Genomic DNA, 26,212 nt, shown 5'->3' with positions numbered 1-26,212 from the left:
CTAAAGTTGTCAATTCATCTGAGTGAAGCAACGGGTTCTGGTCAATATTTTGTGCAGTCCTTTTAGAGTTACTTCCTATAAGTGGTGTTTTAGGTTTTGCACACCCTTTATGAAATTACTCACTCCTAGAAAATTATGAGTGTTTTTATTAATTTACCCCTGATACTAACTTACCCCTGATCAAATGTCTGGAAAAAGAAAAAGTACTTAATGATTCTTGATTATATAAATAATGGTAATTTGGAAGAATAAGATCAATTTCTTTCTGAAATTTTAAAGCACCACTTATTTTGAAATAAAATGAAAAGCTGAAACACCATTTAATTAGAAACGGAGGGAGTATTACTTTGCTACTACTTTTTGCTTCTTTTTAGAAGCAATACACTAGTCCCCTTTATCTCTTACTTGGTCTGGCGGAGAGGGGAAATAGCCCGGTAACATAGCTAAAGAATGTCAAGAACAACATCATCTAAACGCGTACCTAGTCTACAATTTCATTTTTTTTTAAAAAAAAAAATGAGTAGGATGCATGGATAGTTTTGTAATTCAAACTTTTGGTATATTACTATATCTTAATGTTCAATACGTGAAAAAAAATTGAGCATCCCATCAAAAACTTTGATATAATGACCGATTTGAATGGGGAAAAGGTGCAAATATACCCCTTAACTTTAAATTTAAAATAATATACACCTCGTTATAAAGCAGATATACATACCTGTTATAAAAATGGTGTAAATATACCCTTTTTGCGGACGGATTTTTTTTTTAAAAATCATTTAGTTTATTTTTAATTAAAAAAAAAATACTACGTGGCTTTAAAAAGAAGTCTACCCATTTTTTTTAGTAGACATAATTTTCTAAAGCCACATGATACTTTTTTTCTAGTGGGCCGGGACTGGTTCGTTTAAAAAATGGGTAGACTTATTTTTTTTAAAGCCACGAAGATATTTTTTTAAACGAACCCGACCCGACCCATCAGAAAAAAAAAAATTACCATGTGGTGTTAGAAAAATATGTCTACTAAAAAACAAATGGGTAGACTTTTTTTAAAAGCCACACGACATTTTTTTTTAATTAAAAAATAAGCTAAATGATTTTTAAAAAAAATCCCATTAATGAAAAGGGTATACTTGCACTATTTGTGTAAGGGTAGGGGTATATTTGCACTATTTGTGTAAGGGCAGGGGTATATTTGCACCATTTTGTAATGACAAGAGTATATATACATCACTTTTTTAACAGGGGATAAATCTGCTCTAAATCGCAAAATTGAGGGGTATATTTGCACCTTTGCCCTTGATTCAATATGAAGTATTCTAAAGTCCGTACACTAAGGGGTCATTAGGTTGCTGGTTAGGAGACATTTATTCACATATTAAATCATGCATAACTGGCATTGTATTTCGGTAGTATTCTTTTGCTATGAATAAGATTCAACACATGAAATGCGGTGTTTGGTTAGCAATACTTTAGAATCCCGTATAACTAATACACGTACAAGTTAATTATAAGGGAATTGTTTCGTGCAGGATATAAGATGAAATAACTGATAGTACATGATAACTAATACTTGTATAATTAATCACTGCATCACTAATATTTGCATAACTACAACCAACAACCAAACAATCCCAATGCTGTCATTTTCTCTAATAAATTTTGCGGAGATAAAGGACTATAAAATCAATTGACCCGTGTGTACAAAGTTATTATTAACCCGATTGGAAGAAGAAGCAACAAATTATTCTCGAACTGAGGGAAAATAAGATTTGACTTGCTACAGCATTATATCCTAGTTGGTGCTGAAAAATCATGCAATATTTGCAATTGGAGAGACCACTCACCTAATGCATCTCCCATGTGTCCCTCACTCTCTTGCTCCTTCCTTTCCTTACATAGTTCCGCATCACATTCCGTCAACTTTAATTTAGGCTCTTTTCGAATTATACACTAGTCAAAAAAAAAAAAAAGAAGGAAGGAACAATGTCTTGTTATTATGATTTACGAATTTTTCTGGATCTAGGGGCATGTGAATCACTGATCAAAGAACATATTTTGGAAAAATTCTTCATCTATCTACTGGCCGGTGAATCACTGACCGAAGAGCAAGCAACCGCCAAGTTTAATGATTTGGTGAGATCTATGGATGTAGTTAACCTTTTGAAGCGATGAATTTTAACCATATTGACAACTTATATACTGGTAATGACATAACAATTAACAAGATCATTTCATACTTAACTAAGTGTTTTTTGTTTTTATGCCATTAACTTAATACAAGTATATTCTCTCATTGAAGTAGAGTGGTAATGTTATATTGACGAGGTAATGGGTTGAATAAAAGTATTGTAACTTATATAGCTTATTGAATGAGTAAATTTTGGTACCAAATTTCAAAAATTAAAGAGTTACACGAGAAAAAACTAATGGAATTATTGTGATTCGGTGGTTTCAAACACATTTCTTATATCAATGAGACTTATAATTTTGTGGTACCGATGAAAAGTTTACTCCATTATACAATGAAAGTATGGTGAAGGGAAGAATGAAAAATATTTGGGAAATTTCTGATGTCCTTTTCATTGATATTTCATATCGTATATATACAAGCATTGTGTAGAAAATTAAATGATAAAGAAAAGAAATAATTTTACACTTGTCCTATTTCTGTTTGTCTGTGCTATAACTATGCTAACAAACTTTTATTCTTTACTATGCTAATCACGTGTATAGGAAACTTCCTCAGCTTTCTTTTTCTTTTACACGGTGGTTTGATCCTGTCACACCCCAACTTTTTGATAGGGATGATAGCACCCCGACCCTTCCTCAGGACGAACCGAACCCGCCTGTTCTCATTATATTCATAATCTTACTGGACTCTTAAATCATGAAATGAGTGCATAATGAAAGCTTTAAAAAAAATATGCTTTTCGTCTTTCTCAAATCAAGTAAAATCTGTAAACATATGAAATTTGTAACATAATGCATAATGATACATCGGCTTACAGAGCCGCTTACAAGACTGACGTGTCATATACGTGACTCTGTTTGCAAAGTCTCTAACATAAATCGAGATACCATAACATGATACTCTGACTCGGCAACACTCCAGAAGGAAATGGAGCTCGCTAATCCAAATGAACATCTTCTACTAATATCCTCTACTCATCCGTATACACCTGCGTGGCATGAAACGCGGCGTCCACAAGAAGGGACGTCAGTACGAATAATGTACTGAGTATGTAAGACATGAATAACAACATAATATAGATATGAAAGGTAACATGGAATATGAGAGATAACCTGTACATCTGGATGCCTCGTAAGGCGGATGTCATGCATGCTCAGCTTTTGAAAAAAATATATTTTATACATATACATAGTACCATGCCCGGCCATTAAGGCTCGGTGTCATATATATAGTATCATGCCCGGCCATTGAGGCTCGGTGTTATTATCATTAGCCCGCGTCCGGGCCTCCCGCGTCCGGGGCAATATCATAACATGCCCACTGCAGTGGTGTGCACATCTACGTGCCATGCCCGGCCGCCTATAGCGCGGCACGGTGTGAGAAAATACATACATATATATATAAAGCATGCATGAGAGCCAAATAAAAGCTATAAATATATCGGAGTGACGTAAGGTCGGTAACCTCCGATTTTCATTATGGAATTATCATCACCGCTATATTTCACCTTGAAGGAACAATTATTATAAGGTGAGATCAACAACAATGAATAAAATCGAGAAAATCATGAAATAATCTCATAATAGTATTAACATCATAAGCTTTGGAATTTCTAGAATTAAATTCATCATCATCATAGAAACATTCTCATCTTTGACATCGTCATTCATATTCTAAAAACATGTCCGTTGTTGTTGTCATAAAAGCTTATAGAATCATAAATCTTTGACTCGAAAAATAGGAACATTTTGGAAAATATTTCTGGATTATCAAGAAAAAAAATCATGCCTTTGAATCATGAACTCTATGAATCATGAATTTTTAGCTTTTGAGAATAAGAATATTCTTGGAAAACATTTATGGATTCACATAAAGGGATCATGGGACATTTGAAAAACACCTATTGGATTCATAAGAAAGGAATCATGCCTTTAGAAGAAAGGGACTAGCCTTAACATACCTTTGGAGCTTACTCTCCGATTTTCCAACTTGCTTCCTGTCGCACGATTTATTTAGGATCGTTCGTCATCTCATAATCTACATAGGCAACCATTAGTATTATCATTAGGCTATTTATATGGGACAAAGATCTCCCCTATTTATATGCCTAGCCCAAATTCTCAATACCAACAATCAACAACCAATAACAACAACAGAAACAACAACAACAACCTCATTACTACCAAAATATTATATCAAATACACCATATGATATTTTCTCCAACTCCTCCACAAACGAATTCGCTACATAATTATTCCATAAATTTATCTCTGTAAATAAGCCTTAAATGATACTAAAAGAGAAAGATTCATACCTTACTTCCGCTAATACCGCGAGATCTCCAATACTTGCCTTACTTCCAAGCCACAAATTCACCGCAACACAATATTATAATCGTAACTATACACCGCGAACCCGAATCCGAGATTTTTACTTAACTCGCGTTGAAATTTAATGGAGGGAAGGTTGGAGAATTCTCTAGAATTTTTGGGAAATATTTTTGGCTGATTCTTGGCTGAAAATGAGGGGTTAATCTTTATATAGTTGCTCCGAAGTCACCGTAGCGCATCAGAAAGTATCTTGTTCACCGACTTACTGTAGCAGTTACTGTTCATCCGCGGAAATTATTTCGAGACCTAAAACTTTTATACACCGATCTCTTTATTTGCATACTTGGATATGTCCAAAACTCCAGACAGTCTATATAAGTTATTCAACATCCCAAACTCAGCGAAACTTGTTTTATTTTTTTGTTCCGATTCGTTTAACCTCCAACCTTCGCGGCACTTACTTATCACTTGTTGAACATAACATAAACATATAACTTCAAACATAATCCCGTCCTTTGAGCTTATGTGACTAACCTATGATGCAACTTAACGCACGAGAATACGGGATGTAACAGATCCAACAGCCACAAACTCTTCTTCATTTATTTTTATCAATGGCTCAGCTGTTGCTACGTAGTCTATAGACAAAAACTTAGTAGCCGACCATCTTGACTTCATTTCAAACCAGTCTTCTTCTTTACTTTTCCGATCCATCTTCTTCCGTTTCTTTTTGCTCACAATCTCTGGTACGACCATGGAAGTGAAAGATGGTGATGATGTTGTTACTCCAATATCCCCCCTCAAGGTGGAGGGTGTGGAAAGAACCCCAACTTGTTCAAAGCCTTTTGATGAGCAACCCCAGAAAGGAGTTTTGTGAATAGATCTACCAATTGGTGCTCCGATGGGATGAAGGAAAGTGAAATTAAGCCTGAAATGAACTGTTGTCTGACAAAATGTCAATCTAGTTCAACGTGTTTGGTCCTTTTGTGAAAGATTGGATTTTTGGCGATGTTAATGGCTGCTTGGCTGTCTAATTTGACGGTGATCGGAAGATTGGGTGAGATGGACAAATCTTTAAGTAGCCGTACTAACCAGGTGATTTCTACAGTTACCCTTCTCATATAGCGATATTCGAATTTTGCAGAGGACAAGGACACTGACGCTTGTTTCTTTGACTTCCAGGATATGGGGGAACTACCAAGAGTGATAAAGTAGCCGCTAATGGATCTACGAGTGGTTTTGCATGACGCCCAGTCGGCGTCGCAAAAAGAAAGCAACTCAAATAAAGAACGGGATGAAAGAAAGATCCCTTGACTCTAATCTGATCGTAAATAACGCAATACCCTCAAAGCAGCTTGAAAATGGGAATCTTGAGGGTGTTGCATGTATTTAATAAGTGTCAATATTGCAAAGGATAAGTCGGGACGAGTGTGGCTTAGGTAGTTTAGTTTCTCGACGAGGTGGCGATAGAGGGTTGGATTTGACATGGGTGGACTATCAGTCTCATGAAGTTTGGAATAAGGGTCAATAGAAGAAGAAACACCAGCTCCATAGCAATTAAATTCACTCAACAGTTCCATGGTAAATTTTCTCTGAGAAATTATTTAACCTTGTTTCTCTCGTATAATCTCCATGCTTAAAAAATAGTGTGTGTCACCCGAGTTTTTGACTTTGATTCCTTGCCCAAAAATGATGTAATATGCTTGACTTCAACTAAGTCACTCCCAGTAATCAAAATATCGTCCACATAAATTGCTATGATGGAAATAAGGTCACCAGATCTCTTAAAGAACAAAGAGTAATCATTTAATTAACTTGTATACCCTTTAAAATTGAGAGCACTGCTAGCTTAGAATACCATTGCCTTGAGGCCTGTTTCAAGCCATATAGTGATTTCCTTAGCAAACAGACCATGTTAGGCTTAGAAGAAGGCATACTTGCAGGAAATTTCATATATACTTCTTCCTGCAGGTCTCCATGTAAGAATGCATTACTTACATCCAGTTGATTTACTTGCCAATCCCTCTTAATAGCAATTGTGAGTAGGCATCTGATGGTGGTCATCTTGACCATTAGGGAGAAGGTCTCAGTGTAGTCGACTCCCTCTTGTTGTATGTCCCCCCCCCCCCCCCCCACTACTAACCTGGCCTTGAGCCTTTCAATTGTTCCATCTGATCTCTGCTTTACCTAGGTAAAGGTTTCTTTCCAGGTGGCAATGCCGCCACATCCCAAGTGTGATTTAAATCCACGGAATTCAACTCTTTTTGCATAGCCTTCCTTCAACCAGGATGATTGAAAGCTTGAGTAAAACTGTTAGGTTCATGAATGTTTGAAATAGATTGAAAAGCATGTTAATTTTCTAGTGATAGTGAGGCAAAAGCATAGGAGGTTGGTTTGTTAGGATGAATAAAACAAGAGCTTGTAACATCAGTCAAGAAAATGTTGTTACAAAAATAGTCATTTAGGTATACATGTATGTGTTTGATCCTTTCAGATTGTCTTGTAGGTAAGGGAGGTTGAAGAAGTGGTGAGGGTTGAGGTGTAGGTTCATGGTGAGGTGAGTGACTTGGTGTAGGTGATACTGGATCATTTTCTTGTATGGTAGGAATTTATGGTGAATTAGGTGTTGTTGGTATGATAGGAGGAATTTCAGAAGTAATAGGAAAAGGTTCAGAAAAATCAGGAATTGATGATTGATCAGGGATTTCAATAGATTATAAAGGTGATTTAGAAGCAAAAGGAAAACAATGTTCATAAAATTGAACATCCCTAGAAACAAAGACTCTTTTGGTAGTGATAACCAAAAGTTTGTATCCCTTTTGTCTCTGTGGGTATCCAAGAAAAACACAAGTGATGGCCCTAGGCTCAAATTTTGTTCTTTGCTGAGAAGGTGATGCTGCATAGCACAAGCAAACAAAGCATCTTAAAGCATCATAACTAGGTGTCATACCAAATAGCATTTCACAGGGAGACTTTCCTTTGAGGACCCTAGAAGGCTGTCTATTGATTAAGTGTGTTGCAGTGAGTATACAGTCACCCCAGTATGACTTGGGTATGTTAGACTGAAACATAAGCCCTCTTGCAAGCTCCAAGAGGTGTCTATGTTTCCTTTCTACTACACTATTTTGTTGAGGAGAACCTGCACATGATGTTTGATGCAGAATTCCTTTTGATTTGAGGAACTCAGATTCATAAGTCCCTTTCCCTAGTTCTAGGGCATTATTAGACCTGATGCATTTTACATTAGTACTGAATTGAGTTTCAATCATTGCAAGAAAATCTTTAAGAGTTGGGAAGGCATTACTCTTAGTACTCAAAAGGAGAATCTAGGTACTTTTACTGTAGTCATCTACTATGGTCAAGAAGTATATGAAACCATTGTATGTGCAAGTTTTATAGGGACCTCACATGTCTATGTGAATCAAATCAAAGATATGCTCAGAATGAATTTTACTTAGAGGAAAAGGCAACCTTGTTTGTCTAGCTTTAGGATAGATATCACAAATATGATTGTAATCAGAAGGAAACTGAATGAAATTGAACTTTTTCATTACTGAATAAGGCAAGTGCCCCAATTTTACATGCCAAAGATCAACATTTGAAACTACATTTGCAGAAACTGGAAAACAGACACCACTAGACTTAGAAATGGAAATATCTCCTTTTTGAATTGAAACTACATTCTCATTTGAACTAGACTTAGCAGAAGCTGACTGCAAAAGATATAATCCCTCTCTTGCTTCACCAAAAAATTGAATATTCTTCATTAAATGGTCCTGTAAGACACAAACACTTGGAGTGAATAACACATTTATTTGAAGTTGATTAGACAATCTATGCACAGGAATTAGATTGTACTTGAAAACTGGAACATGAAGAACATTTTTCAATATTAGATTAGGAAGTATTGAGACACTCCATGTGTGAGTCACAACAATCCTGAAAGAATTAGGCAAAGTGAGGCTTAAGGGAACAGGGAGTAGATTAAGTGTGAGAAAGGAATTAGAGTCAAAACACATGTGCTCAGTAGCACCTGAATCTATAATCCAAGTACTAGAGTTAAAAACTGAAAAACAAGTGCCTGAGTATTTCATGATTGTACCAGCTATAGCATTGATATTGAAGCAGTGTTTGAAGGTCCACCTTGTCCCATCTTTACATCTTTTATCACCTTTTGAACCAGGTCTGGATATTGGTCATTACTCAAAACTTGATTGAACATGTTCATGTCTGTTTGATTGAACTTGTTCATGTCTGTCATCTGATTATTCCCATGATTGTATCTGTTGATTTCTGTCATTGAGTTGTTCTGAATCTCAGCTTCTTCTGCAGCCACTCCATTTGCCTTCACTGTTTCCTGGTGAAATCAAAATCATCAGATAAGCCATAAAGTCTGTAGCAGTCATCATGCACATGGCCTGCTTTCCCACAGTAAGTGCAAAGAGCATTTGGATCATACTTGCTCTTTATTGGTTTGAATTTTTGAATCTGCCTTCCATTCCTTAGGTTCCCATTACCAAACCTTTGTTGCTGATAACCTCCTTTGAATGATTGACTTCCAAACCTCTAATTGTTCCTTCCTTGTGGTCCTTGTGTTTTAGTCATGAAAGATGCAGATTCAGCCTGAAAATTTGTCATATTGATAAATATTTCTCTCTGACCTTCATCCCGTAACAGTAGTGAGTATGCTTGATCAATGCTTGGCAAAGGGTTCATCATTAAGATGTTTCCCCTTGCCTGGGCATATACATCATTCAAGTCCATTAGAAACTATATTAATTTTTTATCTTCAAGAGATTTAATCATTTTATTCTTTCCTTCACATAGACAAGTACAAGTACAACAAATAACAAGGTTCAGAGATTCCAATTCATCCCAGATTTTCTTAAGTTTGGTAAAATACCCTGCTATGTCATTAGTACCTTGTACCAACACTGATAATTCCTTTTGAAAATGATACAATTTAGCTCCATTTGCCTTTCCAAATCTATGTTCTAGACTGTCCCAGAGGTCCTTTGCTGTTTTAAAATAGATAACACTATCTGTTGTATCCTTTGTTAGTGAGTTCAATAACCATGCTGTTACCATGTTGTTACAGCTACTCCACTGCTCATACTCAGAAGTATTCAGATCTGGAGCTTTGCATGCTCCATTTATGAATCCAAGCTTCCTCTTGGCTGAGAAGGCTATCAATACTGACCTCCTCCAGCCTGGAAATCCTCTACCATCAAAAACATTATTGACAATATTCGAACCAGGCGAATCTGAAGGATGCAGATAGTATGGATGATTAATGTCCACTGTGGCTGAATTTCCACTAGTCTGAGTGTTTGTAGTCTGATTTTCTTCATTGTTAGACATTTTGTTCTAACCTATATTGATGTTAATGGTGGTATGAATTGATTTGTTGATTGTAAATCCTTGGATCTGCTCCTGCTCTGATACCATAAAGGGAAGAATGAAAAATATTTGGGAAATTTCTGATGCCCTTTTCATTGATCTTTCATATCATATATATACGCGCATTGTGTAGAAAATGACAAAGAAAAGAAATAACTTTACACTTGTCCTATTTCTATTTGTCTAAGCTATAACTATGCTAACAAACGAGATAATAGTCAAAATACCCCCCAACGTTTGACCAAAATGCCAACTACACACCTAACCTTTGCGTTGGTCCTATTACCCCCTGGACAAATTTTTTCAGTATTAAAATGCCCCTTTTTTGCTGATGTGGACAAGAGCGTGAGTACACTGCTCAGTGGCGCGTTATAGCCTTTAAAAAACAGCATCTGACGTGTTTTGGAGAGCCAAATGGACTGCCACGTAGATGCCACATAGATGCCACATAGATAAATTTAAATTCCCTCCATTTTTAGGCTACTTCATCTTCTTCTTCACCCAATTTAATACCCATCTCCATTCTTTTTGCCAAATAATACTCATTATAAATTTAGAGCTAGGATAGTGATTATTCTTATAATCATTGTTTTCCCAAATCAAATTCAAAAAAAAAAAAAAAAAAATCTGAAGAAAAAAAAAAACGAAAATCTGGAAAAAAAAGAAGTTGAAAATCTAATCTTGTTAAAGAAAATCTGATTGAAAGTTGCTTGTTTGGAGTTGCTACTTGTTGCTTGGTTGGAGTTGTTTAAGCACTAATTCTTTGAGTTGATTTGGGGAGAAAATTAAACTCCATTGCTAGGAATTTGGAGAAAGCTATGAAGAACACCAAGTGAGTTTCTTTAAATTCTTGATTGTTTGATCAAATTAATGGATGAACTTTGTTCTACTTGGTGTTAAGAAGCTTCCTTTCACATTTGGGTTTTTTCCCAAATCAAATTCAAAAAAAAAAATCTGAAGAAAAAAAAAGGTTGAAAATCTAATCTTGTTAAAGAAAATCTGATTGAAAGTTGCTTGTTTGGAGTTGCTACTTGTTGCTTGGTTGGAGTTGTTTAAGCACTAATTCTTTGAGTTGATTTGGGGAGAAAATTAATCTCCATTGCTAGGAATTTGGAGAAAGCTATGAAGAACACCAAGTGGGTTTCTTTAAATTCTTGATTGTTTGATCAAATTAATGGATGATCTTTGTTCTATTTGGTGTTAGGAAGCTTCCTTTCACATTTGGGTTTTTTTGGATCAAATTTGAGGAAGTTGGTGTGATTTTTTTTTCAACTCTAATGAAGATGATGATGATGTTGATGAAGATGAAGGAGAATTGGGTATGGGTTTTGGATCCTCATCTTGAAAATGGAGTGTGAAAAATTGAGAGATTTTTTTTTTTTTTTTTTGAAGAAGAGAGTAGATGGATGGAGGAAGGGGGGGAAATTAATAAAAAATGAGGAGAAATTAAAGATGTGGCACGTGGGCGGGCACGTGTGGACAAGACTGTTAATAATTGGGGGTTGTCATATTGAGATCGCCACATCAAAAAAAAGGGGCATTTTAATACTGAAAAAATTTGTCCAGGGGGTAATAGGACCAACGCAAAGGTTAGGTGTGTAGTTGACATTTTGGTCAAACGTTGGGGGTATTTTGACTATTATCTCCTAACAAACTTTTATTCTTTACTATGCTAATCACGTGTCTAGGAAACTTTCTCAACTTTCTTTTTCTTTTACACGGTGGCTTGATCCAACGGCCACAAACTCTTCTTCATTTATTTTTATCAATGGCTCAGTTGTTGCCACGTAGCCTATAGACGAAGACTTGGTATCCGACCATCTTGACTTCATTTCAAACCAGTCTTCTTCTTTACTTTTCTGATCCATCTTCTTCCATTTTTTTTTTTTTGCTCACAATCTCTGGTACGACCATGGAAGTGAAAGATGTTGATGATGTTGTTACTCCAATATATTGTGATCAATGGTTTCAAACACGTTTTTAATACTACCATCGAGACTTGTAATTTTGTGATATCTCTGAAAGTTTATTATACAATAGAAGTACTCTGATCGGTGGTGTTAAGCACATTTCTAATACCATTGAGACATGTAATTTAGACATGTAATTTAGTAAGTAATATCAATGAACATTTATTATATAATTGGTGTCAGTTCAATTCTCACTGTCCTTTTTCCATCTCAATCCCATGTGTATTAAATATAAATTTAGAAAACAGGTTTTTAGTATGTTTAATGCCTGATATGATGTTATTTGACTACGTAAGAAACTATCATGTTTGCAGAATTGCCAGTCCATTGCAGAATACGCACTGGACTGGATAAGGGGAAGCGACCTTGTCTTTTTCTTTTACTCTTTACTTAGCAAGAATAGTAAATATATGACACAAATTTAATACATACATTAATGTCCGCGGAAGGAATTTTTATACTATCTTAAAAATAAGACAGATAACCTACTAGAACCAGAGGCGGAGCCACTTTAGCTCCAGGGGGTTCGAACCCCCTCGGCGAAAAATTACCGTGTATTTTCAAAGTTAAAATTATTTTATTATGTATATATAGTAGATGGTGAACCCTCTGACTTCTTCGCGTATTTACCTTTTAGAATTTTTGAACCCCTAGATGAAAATCCTGGCTCCGCCACTGACCAGAACATGTAAAATGTTTTGATAATGTAAAATTACTTATGCTGAAGGTTTACATTACTTAAACTCTGAAAAGATAATGGAATACTAGATATATTATGAAGTACAACGTCTTTTCTCGTGTTTGGTTTGATTGAGTACAATCTTTTGTTAATTCTTGTGATACTCCTTGTTACACATATATATCCCTATTTGAATTTCACCAGAAGTAGCCAAAAAAAGAAAAAGCTCAGCTCTTCGAAAGCCACTACCTCCCGACCCCACTATACATCTAATTAAAGCATAATCATAACATAAACTTGAAAAGAAAAAAAACCAACTTTATTAACACAGAGAATTATCCTTGTTTCCTGGAACAAGTTGCTTATATTCTTCGATATCTTCATCATCAGTGACAACATTTCCTGTAAGATCTTTAGCTCTCTGTGCTTCAAAATCCCAATCAGTACGTAGCAAAACAATCAACATAGTCACCATACACGATGCCTGTGCAGCCAATAATCCCATCCATAAACCTTCAAAATCAAATCCTAAATAAAAACTCAGCCCCACAGCAACAGGCATTCCCACAATATAAAAACAACCCAAATTTATATTAGCACCAACTTTTGGTCTTGCAGTCCCTCTCAATACCCCACAACCAGTTGTTTGTGGACAGTTACCAATTTCACAAAGCCCAATTATTGGCAAAACAAGTGCGGTTAACGCGACAATCTCTTGGTCTTGAGTGAACATTTTGGCCCAAACTTTCCTTACTGTTACTGCAAAAAAAAGAGCTGAAAAACCCAATATGAAGCTGCCAGCAAGGCCTACAATGGCTGCAAGTTTGGCTTTATTTGGTTGTCTAGCACCTAGCTCATTGCCAACTCTAGTTGATACACTGAAACTTAAAGAAGATGGGAATATGTAAATTAATGAAGTGGTTTGAATTAATATTCCCATTGAAGCAACTGTTGCTCTTGGATTTATTAAAACCCCACAAAGCAAAATCATTATTTCGTACCACCACCATTCTAGGCAAACCGAAATGCAGCTTGGAATTGCCAAATTTAGGAGTTTCTTCCAACCTTTAAGACACTCTGTTGACAAATTCTCCCAAGTCTTTTTGTACACACCAGAAATGAGGATATAGATAATTAAAGAGATTACTACATTGAAATTAGTCCAAACGGAACTAAGTGCAATTCCTTTGACACCTAAGTTAAGTTTAATAACAAGAAGAAAATTTATGGGAATATGTAGAAGAATTGCTAACACCGCGCAAAATGTGAGAGGCAATGTTATGGATTGTGTCCTAAGATAAATACGCAATGGATGAAGTAATGATTGCGCGAATAAATCAGGAAGTGAGTATAAAAGGTAAGATTGGGCTTCAGTAGCAATATCCTCATCTTGTCCACAGTAAAGAAGAATTGTTTTCATGTTGACCCAAAGTAGAGCTATAGGAAATGAAGTTAAAATAAGTAAAAGTATGGTTCTTTGCAAGGATAGCCCAAGAAGATTGTATTTTTTGGCACCAAAAGCTTGTCCACAAATAGGTTCCATTCCCATGGCTAAACCAGAAAGGATTGAATAACCCGTGATGTTAGCGAAGCCGACGGCTAATGAGCCGCCAGCTAGCGCTAAGCCGCCAAGCCGGCCAAGAAAAAGCATGGAAATTAATGAACGTGAGTAAAGAAGGAGACCAGTTAGTATCATAGGAAAAGCAATATTGGCTATGGATTTTGCTTCATTGAAAACAAGGGAGAAATGGGTAATTTCGTTGGTCTTGTTATGGGGGTCCTCATTTTTGTTTGTTGGGGTTTTGGGGATCAAAAGAGTAATGAACATACTGTTGCACTTGGTAGAGAGTGGTGGACTTGTCTGCTTGCACATTGTTTATTGATGATATAGTTGTAACTCAATTGACGAGAAATTAAAGATGAGGAGAGAGAGTTTTGAGAGTTGTAGATTGGTGTGATTTGAAGTGGGAGGAATGAAGGGGCTTTTATAGGGACACTGAGGGATGGCTTTTTCTTGTTTGAATGTTTGGTTAATTCTGACCAGCCTTCGACTGTTGAAAATCGATTTTGTCAACTAAACTTGATTTAAATTACTATAGCGGTCCAATATATGTGATGCGCTTTGACCAACACCTTAAAGTTAAAAAGGAAGAAAGAAGCTTTTTGAAAGTTATGGTTGAAAATAAATCTCATACAGAGTATATTTTTGCGTGATTATAAATTATCTCTATAAAATAAAAAGTTTAAAATTAAATTATTTTAAAATATCAAAAGAAATCATTCTTTGTGGCACATGCTAAAAAAGAAATTGCATGGGAATGAATATTTTTTATGTATTTTTTATATCAAGCTTGGGTTTACTTGTACACTAAGGGGTCGTTTGGTTGCTAGTAGATTTATGCAGGTATTAGTAGCACAGGATTTAATTATTCATGTATTAATTATTCCATCTTATACACTGCATAAAATAATACTACATAAAATTGACTCATAACTTGTTGTACATATTTTAGGTATGCGGGATAATAAGCTGACATCAAACATCGTACTTGGGCTGCCACCAAACATGGTAGTACTATTTATACTGGTTTTAATACATGAATAATACACTTCCTAACCAATAACCAAACGACCCTAACTCTATGTAAATTCTTTTACATTATCAAATTGTTTTAGAAGTAATTGAAGGTAATTACTCATAATAATTTGAAAAAGTAACTTGAAAAATAGGACTAGTGACGGCCTTATGCATCCGGTTAAATTACCCTTACTGTGTGAAAATTAATTCATTCACAGTACTGTCCTTTGAATTTAAATAAAATTGGGTCTTAGATCATTGTATTTATACCAAGAATGAAGAAACAAAAAGATGAACTGTTGATGAACAGTGGGCTAACTAGGAGTTCAGTCAGTATACAGTTGCACGAGTGTGAAGAATTTGGCAGGACGTGAATGCAGGGCATGATGGAGGATAATTGTAGGTAGTGAAGTCGCAAGGCCATCGACAAAAGCAACTTTTGGTCGGTTAGAATTTAGAAAAAAAGACTCAAACCAGCTTTTCATTTTCATTGCAAGTGGTGGAGCTAGAATTTTCACTAAGGGGTTCAAAATATTTGGAAGTAAGTACACGAAAATTCCAAAGGGGTTCAACGTCTATTATATATAGGTACAAAATATTTTTAACCTTAAATATACTGTGTTATTCTCTGCTGAAGGGGGTTGAACCCCCTACCATTCACCCCTGGCTAGTTCGTGGCTTTGTAAAAGGGCAAAATATGTACCGTAGCCGATAGGTAGGTGTTTATGGTTCGGTTTGAGTCGATTCTTTTAAAAGGAAAACTAACCAATTAAATTGATTTTTCAAATGTTAAAATCAAATCAAATTAATTAAGTTATTTTTTCAGTGCTTTGGTTTATGTCCGTTTTGTTTAAAAAAAAAAAAAACTATTTGATTCGATTTTTCAGTTTTTCATGAACGCTCCTAATGCCGAAGAATTGGAGCAAATAATAGGGATGGTCCAATTCTTTTTGCGGCACGTCTCACCGAAAGGCACCACCTTAAGCATACTAGTGCTATTTCATCACTTATGTACAAAGCAAAGGATCCTCATTTCTCCCCTTTTCATGATTCATAACCCCTTTTAATCTTCACTAAATTCTTTTCGTTTTTGTCTGCTAACTAATCAACACTTTTTGATATAGCCTTCTCTATGGGTTCACACTCTTTAACAACTTATAACCTTATCGAACTTTATAATAACATCAGCGTCATTTTATTTAATAGACAAAGATTCTACTAGAAGATCGATGTACTACGGTTCTAAGTATTTTGTTTTAACCATTTACTCCTTTTCTTGTTGCCTTTTGTGTGTCATCTCTGTTATGTTGCATGGAATTGAGCCAATAGAACCACAAAGACAGGTATGGTACAAATTAATCATCCGACTCCTTTTTTTAGTATCATTGTTATGTTGCAAGAAATAGGTATGGTACGATAACCTAAGTACAAACAGAGGATGCCCAAATTGGTAATAGAATGTTCTACTGTAGTAGAAATCTACCAAAACATATGGAGGTCTTAAGAAGGAAACTGATAAGTCAGCTTTTGGAATCTAATTAGGGGAATTTCAAGTCCTACTTCCACATTGTTGGTTCATTTGAGTCAATATTGCTACAGGAGAAAAATTTAAGTGGGCAACAGATTCAAATCACAACTATATATGTACTAGCAAACTATGCTCGTGCGATGCACGAGCCCCAACATGATTAATTTGGTTACTCAATTTAGTTATTCTTTATGGTTTGTATATTTTGCAAAGGATACTGCGATTCTCCTTAGTGAGTCTCCATATTTTTTTCCCTCTTATTTTTCCCTTACTTTCTCAATTGTTGTTAAAATTTGTCTTATTTTGGTTATGCCCGCCTCTTTTTATATTTAGTAAGTTGACAATTCAAATATCCTATATGTCAAGTTTATAATCACAAGATTCAAAGAATATTTTATTATATTATACACATTTTTAATTTAGAAACACAAGATTCAAGAGTCCATCTTTATTTTTTAAACTCAGTGTCTAGTCAAACGTAGACACTTAAATTGAGACAGAGGGAGTATATGCCAAATGAAGGAAATGAAAGGACAATTGAGATACTGCGGACATGTGGGGACTTAAAAAGTGAACACATAAGAAGTAGTATTAATGTTAAACTTCTGAAATATACACATATTAGTCCCGGCCTAGAGTACAATTTCAGTTACTTTTTGTACAACTTATTGTTGCCGTGTTCGTCCACCTTGGGCATTTGTTGTTAAAAAAAATAATAAAAAAATTATCTTATTTTGGTTATGTCCGCCTCTTTTTATATCTAGATGTCAAGTTTATAATCATAAGATTCAAAGGATATTTTATTATATTATACATTTTTAATTTAGAACAACAAAATTTGAAAGTCTATCTTTATTTCTTAAACTCCGTGTCTAGTCAAACGTAGACACTTAAATTGAGATAGAGGGAGTATATGCCAAATGAAAGAAATGAAAGTACAATTAAGACACTGTGGACCCGTGGGGACTCAAAAAGTAAACACACAAGAGGTAGAATTAATGTTCAACTTCTGGAATGCACATATGTTAGTCCCTGTTTAGAGTACAATTTCAGTTGCTTCTTGTACAACTTAATGTTGTATTCGTTCACCTTGGACGTTTATATATAAGAAGAAAAATAGGCATATATTTTTAGTAATGTGGCCAAGTAATATGGGTCGAAAGGAGTACTTCATTTATTAATTCTTAAAGAACGTGAAAAGTCAAGTATAATAATGTGGCCAAGTAATATGGAACGGAGGGAGTACTTCATTTATTAATTTTTAAAGAACGTGAAAAGTTAAGTAATGCGGCCAAGTAATATGGGACGGGAGAAGTACTTCATTTATTAATTCTTAAAGAACGTGAAAAGTCAAAAGTGAACAAGTAAAAGTGCACGGAGGAAATAAATAAGTGTTGGAGAATTAAAATTGAGGTGCATACATGTATAGAGGAGAAGAGAATAAATATTCAGCAAAAACGTGAAAAGTCAAAAGTGAAGAAGTAAAAGTGCACGAAGGAATAAATATGTGACAGAGAATTAAAATTGAAGTGCATACGTATATACATGGGAAGAGAATAAATATTCAGTACTATGACATATGTCCACGTGGGATTTATTAATTCTTAAAAAACGTGAAAAGTCAAAAAGTGAACAAGTAAAAATGCATGGAGGAAATAAATTTATGTAGGAGAATTAAAATTGAACTGCATACGTCTATACATGAGAAAAGCATAAATATTCAACAAGAATGTGAAAAGTCGAAAGTGAACAAGTAAAAGTGCACGGAGGAAATAAATGTGTCGGAGCATTAAAATTGAAGTGCATACGTCTACACATGAGAAAGGAATAAATATTAAGTACTATGACATATATCCACGTGGGATAAAATAATAGCTGATTAAAGTGTATAAATTATATAGCTTTTGGTACAAACATTCATTGCGTGTACAATTTATAAAATTTTTGATACAAATAGTTAATGTTGTGTTGGTCCCTCTTCCATACTTATATATAATAGAAATACGTCACTATTCACAATATTAAGCTATTCTTTTTATATACCTGAATCAGAACCCACATAATCGCATTTTGGAACACCGTCCCCAAGTTTATTTCAAATGCGGAGAGTGGCAGTGCCCTGGTCGTACCAGCAAAACATGTAAAAAATTAGTGGGACGTAAACTGAACAATAAACCAAAAACGTGTAGAAAATTTTCTTCTTAACCATCAAAGTGCCATAATTTATAAAACGCTCTAGACCATTAATTGATCTCCGTTCATACTAATACTTTATTTGTATGATGGATTATGAGTTCACATTGAAAAGAAATAAAGAATTAGCCATTAATATGTTTTGTCCAATATTAACGCCCTCTCTTTAGCATTTCAAAAGTTCTAGTCGACAAGTTTTTAATCAATTATGATCCTATAGTAGTTAGTTCAAATTTATGCATTGAAGAGGAAAGCATAGCACATATCTACATTAATTAAGTCTCGATTTAACTTATATAGACACGTATGAGGAATTTTTACACTATTAGTGTATTTCTAATTAGGTAAAATGCATTATTTTCAGGTTATAAATTCCAGTTTTTATGGTTGATTACCTATAGTTAATAAGATTTGTAAAGCTCTGCTGTTGACCTAAGAATTATTATATATACTCCTACAGCTGACTAACAAAAATTCTATGATTTGATTAAGTCAAACAAGATGCAATGCAAAAATCGTATGCATAAACAACCACCCCACTAATTAAGCATATGCATTGTTTTGGGCTTAAATACGTCTTACCATGCATAGAAGTATACCTATGTTTTTACTCATGAAACTAATGATCTTGGATTTGCATAAATTCTCGGTCTTCAACGATGGTCTTCAGCTACTGTACTTCTGACAAATATGACGATAAAAGTACTTAAAAAGAACATTCCCTAAGTCAAGATAAAGTCTATCTCTTATCTAATTAATGTGATAACATTGCCACTGCAAAAGAGTAAAAGACAAGATAACCGACTATTTAAAGTTCGAAAAACGAATCTGTCAACTGCCTTAAACCTTATCTCGTTCCCAAAAAGGAACATCTCAAAGTTCATACAAGTAAAAAGATCTATTGGACGAATATAATCGTATACATTATACATTGGACGTTGTTAGTTAAGATAGTTTATTGATTAGACCAATGGTCACCCATGCATATTTCTATTATATATGAGTGCCAAAGAAGGACTAACACAGCTTCATCAACTTGTACCAAAAGCTTTACAACTTATACATGCAATGAATGCTTGTACCATAAGTGATATAACTTGTACACTTTATCTAATTTTTTTTTTATCCCACGTAGACATATGTCATAGTACTTAATATTTATTTCCTTTTCATATATAGACGTATGCGCTTTAATTTTAATTCTTCGACACATTTATTTCTTCCATGCACTTTTACTTGTTCACTTTTGACTTTTCACTTTCTTGCTGAATATTTATTCTCTTCTCATGTATAGACGTATGCAGTTCAATTTTAATTCTCCTACACAAATTTTTATTTATTATATATAAACATCAAAGGAGGACTAACACAGCATCACCAACTTGTACCAAAAGCTTTACAACTTGTACACGCAATGAATGCTTGTACCATAAGTTATATAACTTGTACACTTTACCCAACTATTTTTTAATCCCACATGGTCATATGTCATAATACTTAATATTTATTCCCTTCTCATGTATAGACGTATGCGCTTCAATTTTAATTCTCCGACACATTTATTTCCTCCCTGCACTTTTATTTGTTCACTTTTGACTTTTCACGTTCTTGCTGAATATTTATTCTCTTCTCATGTATAGTCGTATGCAGTTTAATTTTAATTTTCCTACACAAATTTCTATTATATATAAACGGCTAAGGAGGACTAACACAACATTACCAACTTGTACCAAAAGCTTTACAACTTGTATACGCAATGAATGCTTATACCATAAGCTATATAACTTGTACACTTTACCCAGCTATTTTTTTATCCCACATGGACATATATCGTAGTACTTAATATTTATTCCCTTCTCATGTATATACGTATGCACTTCAATTTTAATTCTCCGACACATTTATTTCCTCCATGCACTTTTACTTGTTCATTTTTGACTTTTCACGTTCTTGCTAAATATTTATTTTCTTCTCATATATAGCCGTATGCAGTTCAATTTTAATTCTCCTGCACAAATTTATTTCCTCCATGCACTTTTACTTGTTCACTTTTGACTTTTCACGTTCTTTAAGAACTAATAAATCCCATGTGGATATATGTCATAGTACTGAATATTTATTCTCTTCTCATGTATACACGCATGCACTTCAATTTAATTCTCCGACACATATTTATTTTCTCTGTGTAATTTTATTTGTTCACTTTTGACTTTTCACGTTCTTGCTGAATATTTATTCTCTTATCATATATGCATATATGCACTTCAATTTTAATTCCCGACACATACTTATTTCCTCCGTGCACTTTTACTTGTTCACTTTTGACTTTTCACGTTATTTAAGAATTAATAAATGAAGTACTCCATCCGTCCCATATTACTTGGCCACATTACTTGACGTTTTACATTCTGTAAGGATGAATAAATGAAGTACTCCCTTCGTCCCATATTATTTGTCCACATTACTATACTTGACTTTTCACGTTTTTTAAGAATTAATAAATGAAGTACTCCCTTCGTCCCATATTACTTAGTCATATGTATATTTTTCTATTCTATATTTTTCTTCTTCTTATATATAAACGCCCAAGGTGGACGAACGCAACAACAATAAGTTGTACAAAAAGCAACTGAAATTATACCCTAAGCAGGGACTAACATGTGTACATTTCAGAAGTTGAACACTAATTCTACCTCTTGTGTGTTTACTTTTTAAGCCCCCACAAGTTTGCAGTATCCTAATTGTCCTTTCATTTCCTTCATTTGGCATGTACTCCCTCTCTCTCAATTTAAGTGTCTACATTAGACTAGACATGTAGTTTAAGAAATAAAGATAAACTTTCAAATCTTGTGGTTCTAAATTAAAAATGTGTATAATATACTAAAATATCTTTTGAATCTTGTGATTATAAATTTGACATGTAGGATATTTGAATTGTCAACTTACTAAATATAAAAAGAGGCGGACATAACCAAATTAAGATAATTTTTTTTTTTTTTTTACAACAAACTCCCAAGTGGACGAACATAGCAACGATAAGTGTACAAAAAGCAACTGAAATTGTACTCTAAGCCAGGACTGACATGTGTACATTTCAGAAGTCTAACATTAATACTACCTTTTGTGTGTTTACTTTTTATGTCCGCAGTGTCTCAATTATCTTTTCATTTTCTTCATTTGGCATATACCCCCTCTGTCTCAATTTAGGTGTCTATGTTTGACTATACATGAAATTTAAGAAATAAAGATAGACTATCTTTCGGTTCTAAATTAAAAATGTGTATAATATAATAAGATATTATTTGAATCTTGTGATTATAAACTTGACATGTAGGATATTTGAATTGTCAACTTACTAAATATAAAAAGAGGCAGACATAACCAAAATAAGATAAATTTTAACAACATTTGAGAAATTAAAGGGAAAAATAAGACGAAAAGAAAAAAATATGAGACTCACTACCAAAGAATCGCAAGATCCTTTGCAAAATATACAAACCATAAAGACTAACTAAATTGAAAGAACCAAATTAATCACAAGCTCCCGTGCATCGCACGAGCATAGTTTGCTAGTATGAAGAAAAGAATACTATGCAATTATAAAAGCACGGCGATTAGCTTCATAAATAGGAGTATTGGAATACTTCAATCTCCATGTTATTTTATGCTCACAAGCTAGCCAAGATGTATGTCTCAATTTGCAGCTGGCACTTCAAAACTTTATCACGTGAAGGGTACTCAGAACAGGGTTTAAATGTTTCAATTTTTTAAGCTCCATTGGATCATATAAAAATCTTGTATATTCTCTTGTTTGCTAGATGCGTGAGTTATGGATCACCGAAATGTACATTGATGTAGCTAAGATTATAGGTGCCCAAAGAATATAAAAAGATATATTGAGGAGATTACTGATAACCAACACATTGGCAAATGCAATAAGTAGTATAGTTTGTATGTATTGTACTCTGTTCCAAAATAGCCGTAACATTTCATTTTTTGAAAGTCAATGTGACTAATTTTCGAAACTAAATTGGATTACATTAATTTAATATTCCAAATTAAGATATAAATATTCAAAAACCATACATAAACGTACTACTACCTCAATCCCAATTTATGTGAAGGTATTTGATTGGGCACAGAGTTTAAGAAATAAAGAAAGACCTTTGAAATTTGTGTCTAAAATAAGCCATAAATATTTGTGTAGCAATAAATCATTTCATTATGGGTAAAATGAGTATTTTAAAGTTAATTTATTACTAAATATAGATAATTGTTATTCTCTTGGACTGATTAAAAAAGAAAGAATGTCATATAAATTAGGAAGGAGAAGTATAAGTTACCATTCTTCTCATATGAATATGGTATATCTTAAATTAAGATAATATTGGTCCAAATTTATATAATTTGACCTTCAACAACCGAAACGTGATAAGTATTTTGAGACAGAGGAAGGAGTAACAGATACATGAGGGGAACTTCCATTTTACTGAGATAGTTCATATTCACCATGGCAGTCAAATTGTACACCCCGTTATTATGGAACTTTTTCTTCCCAATTGTGGAATTCAACAACGGCTTAAATATCTGAAATCTCGTCGGCGAATCACGACACTTCTATTTTTAACACTTTAAGGTTTTTTTTTTTTTCCCCTTCCTTTTAATATTTGCTAGTAACATAAGGAAGTGGTCCTGGCAGGTGAAAATTGCTATGGCAACATCGTGCAAACGTACAGAGCCATTCATCGAAAAACGTGACTTGAAATATAGTGAAAGAGTGTACCAGTGAGACTAAGTGCAGAAAAATACGAGCTCGTCCTCATCACAAACGACAGTACTCACATCAAAGATTACTGGAGACTCTGAGAGTGATATCTGAAAAGACGAATTTAGGATTTAAAATCAGTAAGAGTGATTTATTTCATAATTTATATATATACACACACATTGGCGGAGCCAAGGCGAGGGGATTCATCCGAATATAGAGGCCAACAATAGACAATAACTCCCTCCAGAGGCGGACCTAGACTCTTCGAAAAAAATTATGTATATATATGTGTATATACCTTGAGAAATTAGTATATATTTAATTGTGCACTCTAACAAATGAAAGTGTTTTTAAGGCACGTTGGTTACAACTGCTGCTTCCCTTACCTGTCACCCCGGATCGAACCCGAATGTCACTTTTAATTATTTTTTTGAGCCTATTTTTAGGAAAATAATAAGCATTAAATGAGCTCGCCCAGATTCGAACTTGCACTGTCACCACATGTTGCACAGCCTTAGCCACTGAGCTATTTCTTTCATTTGTTTCACTGTGTTAAATTTTATTTAGTACACATATTTGGCCTATATACTTGTATTTTCGCCACTGCTACGCTATTACTGACCGGTCCGATATAGTATTATCCCTCAGTCGTCATTAAAATTTTTGTTGGCGTTTATGTTAAGATAATAGTGCCCCTGCCATCTTAAAATCCTGGATCCGCCTCTAACTCCCTCCCCAATACAGCTTACAACTTTCATCGTACTGTGCTCTCCCAAGAGCAATTCTTCTCAAAATCTCACTCAAAAGGTAGTGAGTCATTGCCCTTCTCTGATCCTGACTGTCCAACCTGAGAGCGGACAGCTAATGCGTTTCATACAATGTGAAAATTATTTTGTATGTACATTGAGATTTGAGTAGATGCTAAATCCCTTCGATTTTTCGTGTGTTTACTTCAATATATTTTGAACCCCCTTAGTGAAAAATGTTGGCTAGCCATATATAAATACTAACTTTCTTTCTTTTGTGTGCAGACATAATTTGAGCCGAAAATAATGGCTTAAGTTGTACCTATAAAACCCGACCTAAATGCTCTTCTGTCCGGGAGAAGGGGGCATTTCATCATCATTCATCAACATCAGTTCTTACCCCCTAGGTGATCAATTCAGCTTTGGTTACCTGTAAAGTTTTTAATCAAAGGACATCCACAGAAATACTATCTACCTCTGCGTTAGATTAACCAATCACGATTCCTCTTGTCCATTAGTATCACATACTATGACAAACAGTTTTCATGCATAGTACAGAGGTCCTTCTCCAACCAAATACCAAACGTGGCAAAATTTATGATTTTTTTTTCTGATATCAGTGATTCTGCAATATGTACCAGAGAGTTGTTGATAATTTATCCAAGGCTTCTAGCCCAATGACGTGTATAAGGTGGTATAAGGAACATTTTACGGCCGATATTCATTGAAAGGTTATGACAGCTTTCTTATTTTTAAATACTTTCCCGTCTCAAAATAAGTGTCACCTTAACAAAAATTATTCCCTTTAAAAAATCAATAAATACAATGTGAAGTTTACTAAGCTACCCTTGTTTTTTTAAAAATTGAGCAACATTAAAGAGGATTATTAATGCTAAGGGCATAATTGGAAACACTTACCAATTTTTGTCTTGATTTCCTAAAGTAACACTTATTTCGGGACTTTTTTTTTTTCTGATATAGATTTATTGACACACTTATTTCCCAGAAGATGGAGGGAGTATAGTTCATCAACCAGAGCAAAAGATAAAACCACCACAATTTTGGAGTATTCCATGACAGTAATTGGTCCTGGCAAGTAGATAAAGCTAATAAAAGAAAGACCTAAAAATGAGAAAACTACCATTCAGTTCAATTTAATTTTCATCATAATGAGAATTGAAGTCCCTATGAGCAGGGGCGGATCTATGTATAAGCGTGGGGGTGGCACGCCACCCGGACGTCTCGAGTGAAATTGTGTATATATGTGTATGTACGTAAAGGAAAGAGTATAGATTATAATCCTGCCACCCAGAGGAACGAGTGAGCACATAGTGCCAGTGGTGAAATGTCAAATTTTCTTACCTCGGAGTTTCTCTTCAATCCTTTGATACACTTTTTAAAATTATTTTACTTTGCTGCACATATAAAAGCTTATGACTCAACTCTCAAGCTAGGATAAACACCAACTGATGATGTGTGCTTCCTGGCAGGATTGTTAGTAGCTTAACCTTTTCTATGGTGGTCATTGATTCGAACCCAATTACCACTTTCCTTTTGGTAAAAAAGGAGGTGTTTGTGGCTAAGAAGTCTTGAACCCAAGACCTCCTCTAACTTCTGAGTCACCAAAACCAACAGGCCAAGACTTTTTCTTGTCAAAATAATAGATGATTGAAATATATGTTCTATGTACTCTCTGTAAATATTGGCATCATTTATGCAAAATGCTACACACCTACTATTCAAAGCGGTATGGCTCTAGACTCCAACTTTCAAATTATCCGTTTCTAACCTGCCTGAATTAAAGTTTCTCCCCAAATATTGAACC

The 26,212-nt window shown here is 34.5% G+C and overlaps 1 protein-coding gene across 1 annotated transcript; it reads right to left on the bottom strand.

Moving 5' to 3' along the window:
• Window positions 1–12,639: 12,639 nt before the first annotated feature.
• On the bottom strand, window positions 12,640–14,511 carry LOC132054418 (protein DETOXIFICATION 49-like). The gene has a single exon (XM_059446431.1). It carries the CDS (start codon window positions 14,445–14,447, stop codon window positions 12,897–12,899), a length of 1,551 nt encoding a protein of 516 aa, XP_059302414.1. The 5' UTR covers window positions 14,448–14,511; the 3' UTR covers window positions 12,640–12,896.
• Between the last annotated feature and the right edge of the window lie 11,701 nt (window positions 14,512–26,212).

The sequence above is a fragment of the Lycium ferocissimum genome, chromosome 4 (assembly GCF_029784015.1).
Source record: "Lycium ferocissimum isolate CSIRO_LF1 chromosome 4, AGI_CSIRO_Lferr_CH_V1, whole genome shotgun sequence".
Lineage (NCBI taxonomy): Eukaryota > Viridiplantae > Streptophyta > Magnoliopsida > Solanales > Solanaceae > Lycium > Lycium ferocissimum.
This window is presented reverse-complemented; position numbering and strand designations above follow the sequence as displayed.